The 6,831-nt window shown below is 32.4% G+C and overlaps 1 protein-coding gene and 1 pseudogene across 1 annotated transcript; one reads left to right on the forward strand and one right to left on the reverse strand.

The window, feature by feature from the left end:
• Positions 1–3,042: 3,042 nt before the first annotated feature.
• LOC121793998 lies at positions 3,043–3,766 on the forward strand (annotated as a pseudogene).
• A 1,189-nt stretch (positions 3,767–4,955) lies between these two features.
• LOC121793878 (14 kDa proline-rich protein DC2.15-like) lies at positions 4,956–5,515 on the reverse strand. Its single transcript, XM_042191904.1, has one exon. It carries the CDS (start codon positions 5,491–5,493, stop codon positions 5,071–5,073), a length of 423 nt encoding a protein of 140 aa, XP_042047838.1. The 5' UTR covers positions 5,494–5,515; the 3' UTR covers positions 4,956–5,070.
• Positions 5,516–6,831: the final 1,316 nt, after the last annotated feature.

A 6,831-nucleotide genomic window follows, 5' to 3' on the forward strand; every position in this document is an offset into this window, starting at 1 on the left:
TCGGCTCGACTGTAGAGAATATTCATTTCTCTTACTTTTTTAATTGTGCATTAAACCCGTACTTTTTCAAAAGTTTATATTTTTAAAAAATGGACGTAATATATTATTCTTAAAAACTACTCGTTTGGTTCCTTGTTAATAGAGGCGTTTCTTTTCGGCACGGAGATTAAGAATAGTGTGTTAAATACATATTGCATAAAGTAAGAGAGATGAAGAGAGAATAAAATAAGAGAAAGTTACTTTATGGCAAAAACAGAAATGACTCAATTATCTTGAAACTTCCAAAAATAGAAAAAAAAATGACTCAATTAACGTGGAACAGATAGAGTGTTAATATATATTTGCAAAAAATAATTATTTTATCATACTAGATAAATTTAATTCAGATAATATATATTTATTCACTAATTAAATTGAAATATAAGAATATATTATATCGGGGGAGCACTAGGGCGCTTCCTTAATTAGAGTGCTAACGTAAATCCAATCTCGTGCTGCCACGTGATACTAAAATGCAATATACATTTGTGAAGTTGTATATGCATTTCCGCAGATTGCATTTTAGTCATAGGCAAATTGGATTTTATATTGTTGATTTTTGCATTTTAACATAAATTGTCTACAATGCAAAATAAACTATATATAAATGCAATCCGTCCATATATAAAATGCAAATTAAACAGTCTATATCTAAAATGCAAACCCGACAATAATAAATGCAATCTACCCATAAGTAAAATGCAATCCGCTGAAATCCATCTATCACTTTTGCAAATGTATATTGCATTTTAGTGTTTACAATCTTGTGTGTTTCGTGACACATGGCAGCACGAGATTGAATGTACGTTAGCATTTTAAAATTAGTTAGCATATTAGTATATCCCTATTATATCATATATAACATATGGGGTCCCCTTATAATGCTTATAGCATCATAATCTACAACTAAGACTGAATATACACCCTTAGATCTTGAGTTGAGTGGATGAAATTAAAGCTCACGAATTTTAATAAATAGTAGATAAAATATAAAAAGGGGTAAGATCTTCATTCTTTTATCATATGATGATTTTCGTGAATTTTTTATATCAACATGGTGTATTACAAATATCAACACAATGATATGCGTATTTCAACACAAGTACACGAAAATATCAACATAGTTTATTGATATTGTACATGCATTATATTGAAAAATTTGATGCATGTGTTGATATGAAATTGCTTATCAACATTTACGAAAAAATGAAATAAAAATTATCAAATTTCATCTTTCGAACATATGCAACTGAGATCTTGTTAGAATCCTTGTAAAATTACATTTAATTTGATATATATTTGCAAAAAAAATAATTTAAATCGATAGAGTTAAAGTTTTAAGATGATTTTAATGAAAGAGAAAGTGGTTAGTTTTAAATAATAAGAATTAACATTAATATAATCCATATGATATTATTTCAACCACTAGATCTCCTAATCTGATGGCTAAGAATTTATCTTAATTTGTAATTGTTAATTACTCTCTCTGTCCGCGAATAAGAGTCTCAGTTCATAATTACCATAAATGGTAAAAAAGCCTCACATTCCACCAACTCATTACCACTCACATATCATTTAAAACTAATACTCCCTCTGTCCCATTAAAAATGAAACGTTTTCATTTTTGGGTTGTTCCATTAAAAATGAAACGTTTCTTAAAATGAAAACAACATCATCTCTATTTTTTCATCTTTCTTACTTTATTCTCTCCTCATTAACTCACAAATCAACACTAGATAAAATCTCGTGCCGAAAAGCAAATGTTTCATTTCTAATGGGACGAGGGAGTATATACTAGTGGGACCTATATTCCACTAACTTTTTTCCACCCATTTTTCTTAACATTTCTTAAAACCTGTGCCGGAAAGAAATAGGACTCCTATTTGCTTTGCGGACGACGTGAGTAGTTAGCAATTGATCAAAACATTTAATGGATAATTTTACTTTTCATAAGGTAGATCGTTTAACAAACTTGATACAAATAAGCCGAGTTACATCGAAAGATCAAAATTGATAATAAATTTTAGTAAACAAACTTTTATTAAATAGAAAATAACTCACAATTAATGCAACTCATTCACATTTTAAGTCAAATCTATATATGGGTCTAAGACTTCAAATGGTAGAGCAATTTTGGTTCCATGAGAATTCATCTCATAAAAGAGCAACGTATGGTGTATATTATATAAAAGCATTGTATTCAAGTTGGCAACTACCATTTCATTTTAACGATCTATTCGATCTTTTTTCCACTGAAATGAATTTTGATATAGTAATGGGTAAAAATTTAAATGTGGATATACGGCATAAGGTTCATCAATTCACAACCAAAATTCATTATTTTCTTATTAAGGTTTGTGTTTGACAAAAATATAGTAATACAGTAAATTCAGGGATGTCAGTTCAACCCGTACCCGATATTAGTTCTAAAACTAAAATACAATGTACTCCCTCCATTCGCCATTACTTATCACTGGTTCCCTTTTCGATCCGTTCGCCAATACTTGTCACATTTACTTTTTTATACTATTTTTTATAATAGACTTCACATCCCAGTAAATTATAAACTAGTACTATATAAAAATATGACTCACATTCTATTAATTTTTTCAAATCCATTTTTTATTACATTTCTTAAAACTAATCTCACGTCAAAGTGTGATGTTCAATGGTGGATGAAGAGAGTACCATCTGCAAAGTGTTGGCCATGATTTACTCAGTATTTCTTCAAACTAAACAATTGCATATCTACCTAGCTAAGATAACTTACAGAAATCGTTCATATAATACAGTGAGGCAAAGGAACATGGCAATTTGCAGACTACAGTGCATATTCGCATGCATCCAAAAGTTTGCCAAACCCTATGCTCATTGTGCCAGCTACAATCCATCCCTCTAAACAATTTTTTATCATTTCACCTAAATAATTAAGCATCTTTTTCTACCTATAAATACCCCATTTTTTGCACCAAAATCACACATCCAAAAAAATTCCAAGTACATACTTGTACCAAAAGTTTATAGAGTCCATACACCTAGGGAAAATGGGTTCCAAGAAAACCACATCAGTTGGCCTTTTCCTAGTGATAAACATTGTATTCTTCACTCTCTCTAGTGCATGTGGATCTTGCCCTACTCCCAAACCAAAGCCGCCACCGCCATTGCCTAAGTCGACCCCATGCCCTCCGCCACCCCGAGCAAGTCTACTTGCCCTAGGGATACCCTAAAACTAGGTGTTTGTGCTAATTTGGTTGGTGGATTGATTGGTGCAACCATTGGTACTCCTCCGAGAGTTCCATGCTGCACCCTCATCGAAGAGCTGGCCGATGTCGAGGCAGCCCTGTGCCTCTGCACTGCCCTCAAGGCCAACATTTTGGGAATCAACCTTAACGTCCCCATTTCTCTTAGTTTGCTTCTCAATGTTTGCTCTAAAATGGTTCCATCTGGCTTCCAGTGTGCCTAAATAATCAATTTCATTTGATTTTATTTAGTGATTTGCTTTTTCTAATTTCTTCAGATGCAAGATTTTAAATGTTTTGGTTGGTTATGATTTGTATCTTGTTTCACATTTATGAAAGCAGCCGGTGGGGTTGAGATAGTAATTTTCTTTATTCATATATACCCTTTCTTTTAGTTGAAATTATATTCATTTCCTCTTCAAGTTTGATTATTATTTCATAGTATATTCTTGTCCATAGGATATTGTACTCATGAAAGATCGATGGTATTATTGGTCGCAGAAACTTCACGAGTTAGCTAAAATCAAAATGTATGACTGGATAATTTCTTTGTAATTTGTAAATTATTGAAAAAAGGAACGCATAGCAAGCAAACGTGACTATAAAAGATTCCATTATCGAGATAAAATAAATTGAGTATAAATAATGAGGAATGATATGCTACATACCCTATGTGAGCAAGCACCATGCTCGTTTAAGGCACGTTTAGCGTCGTTTGTTTTATTTTTACATTTAGGTTTGATTCTAATACATTAAAAATTATTATTATTCCTTTTAGTTTTACAACTTTCACAAAAATCAAAGGTTGATTAGTCATTTTATTCATTTATTAGACATTATAGAGAAAACGAACAAGAGAATGTTTCAGGACAATGAAAATGGCAGCTCTTGAAGACATTATATGTGAATGCTCTGTGTGGAGTTTTTCTTTTTAGAGCTATGTGTGTGATGAAAAGTCATGGGTCCGAGTTAGGGTTTTTATTGGTGAAAATTGTAGATTTATTGAATGTTTAGGGAGATATGATTTATTTCGAGGATCCATGTGGTCGTGACTGAATGTTATGAAATCCTGCTAAACTTATGGCTGAGGATTATTATTAGTATTTTATTATATATTCAATGACAATCACTGAAATATGTTTATATGGCAAGTGCCAACGATCTGGTTTTTAATAAAATTATATATCCACGACTTGTTGTTTGAACATGTACAAAAATAAGTAATTGCTAGTTGACACAGTGAAAACTTCTAGTGTTATTTATTTTGGATGAAATTTGTTACTGCAATTATGTTTTTTACATCTGAGTTTAAGGTATACCACAAGTCACAGTTCTTGCTTTATTATCTCTTATCAAGTTGATGATTTCATTCATATTTGATACAAAAGTTGATGATTTGAGAATTAAATAATCTTTTTAATTTCTTATATTATTTCGTAACCTTAGGATTAGCAGATTAATAATTTAAAATTTGTTGGATTAGCAATATGAATTCCTAATTAGAATTTTTATTAGTCACAAGTAGATATTAATGGGGTTTTGGCATTGGGACATTGGTTTTATAACATTATCTAGCAAGTGATGAAAAAAAGTCTACTAAAAAAATCAAGTATCGAAATCATCCATTTTTATTGTAAGGATGGTGCTAAAGTATCTACCACCATGCACAACAAAACGAGATCAAGCCATCATAAAAACAATGATTCAAAATGAACAAAACAAATAACATAGGAAATGACATAATACACAAAAGCAACAGTAATAAAAAACATTGATGAAAATGAGGTATAACTTATGCGCATTGGAAGCCAGAGGGAACCTTCTTGCCACAGTAGTTAACGAGCAAGCTGAGAGAGACGGGCACGTTGAGGTTGATGCCCAAGACATTGGCTTTAAGGGCAGTGCATAGGCACACGGCCGCCTCAAGATCAGCCAAACCCTCGATGAGCGTGCAGCATGGGGTTTTGGGAGGGGTTCCCACCACAAGGTGCACCAAATCATTTAGCAAGTTAGCGCAAACTCCTAATTTTAGGGTGTCTTTGGGGCACTTTCCCTTCGACCCCTTGTGGCCGTGGCTGTGGCCATGGCCGTGGTGGTGGGATGGGGGCTTTGGGGCCGGAGTAGAAGGTGAAGGAGGGCACGGGACATTGGTTGAGCTCACTAATGTGAAGAGGAGAATGTTAAGGACAATGAAAATGGCAGTTCTTGAAGCCATTTGGAGAGAGGGTTTATTTGAGGCTAACTGATTGCTTGGTAAGAAAATTGTTTGATAAGTCGGGGATTTTATAGGTGAGAAATGTGGGTTTTCTTGAATTCTTATGGTGCATTATTGTGAGAGGATCAGAGCCATGTGATTTAGGGGACACTAGATGAAAAAAATAGTAATATTTGTTGTGGAATTTTGTGTAATATACAATTGTAAGAGTTATCAGTTAGCACCAAGTGTTGGTAGTATATGCATGGGTAATCAGTGGAGAGACAATCTTGCTAGGTGTTAACAAATCACAGCTCATTTTGGTGTTAGTACACGCATAACTGATAAGTTTCTGGTGTTACAATTATTAATTAAGAATTATTGATGTAATATGATCAAGTCGAGTCTCTTGTCACATTATCATAGCAATTAACATGTACATTGGTCGCTTCCTATTTATTCTTTTTTCTTGAATCTAGAGAGACAAGGTCGCATGTGACTTTACAATTTGGAGGTATATGCTACTCCCTCTCTCCCCCAATATATGTGTCCTACTTTAATTTGGTACGAGCCGAGTTTTAAGAAATATAAAGAAAGTAAGTTTAAAAAGTTAGTAACATGTGACTTTACAATTTGGAGGTATATGCTACTCCCTCTCTCCCCCAATATATGTGTCCTACTTTAATTTGGTACAAGCCGAGTTTAAAGAAATATAAAGAAAGTAAGTTTAAAAAGTTAGTAGCATGTGACTTTACAATTTGGAGGTATATGCTACTCCCTCTCTCCCCCAATATATGTGTCCTACTTTAATTTGGTACGAGCCGAGTTTTAAGAAATATAAAGAAAGTAAGTTTAAAAAGTTAGTGGTACGTAGATCCTACTTTTATATAGTATTAGTTTTATAAAAAAAGTTTAATAGAATTGAATTAGCATAATATAAGGTTCATTACCAAAAGTAGTATAAATAAGGACTGACCTAAGTAAAACATTTGGTCATATAATAGGGGACAGGGGAGTATTGTGGTGCTTCAGTCCATAGACTTAAAATTGATTCAACAATATAAACACCAAATATTTAGTCGTTTAATAAGTCTGTAGTTAACTACATGTAGTATTCCGTGGTTAAATATTGTTAATATAAATTAATTATGTAAATAGTTTGATGCAAAAATTATAAAGAATGACTGAACTGATGAAGAAAAACCTTGGTTTCATTAAAACGTAAATAATTTTATCAATCATAAACAACGTTCAAAGAAATCTGCTATTTAAGCAGCTAGAAAAACCTAAGGACCCAAAACGAAATAAAACAAAAAAGTATGAAATTAGAAGTATGTTCGAAAAAAAATTGTGTTTTTC

The sequence above is a fragment of the Salvia splendens genome, chromosome 3, assembly GCF_004379255.2.
Source record: "Salvia splendens isolate huo1 chromosome 3, SspV2, whole genome shotgun sequence".
Lineage (NCBI taxonomy): Eukaryota > Viridiplantae > Streptophyta > Magnoliopsida > Lamiales > Lamiaceae > Salvia > Salvia splendens.

Bases quoted from the DNA above. Each gene is read 5' to 3' on its own strand.
- LOC121793878 (XM_042191904.1), bottom strand. From the start codon at position 5,493: ATGGCTTCAAGAACTGCCATTTTCATTGTCCTTAACATTCTCCTCTTC.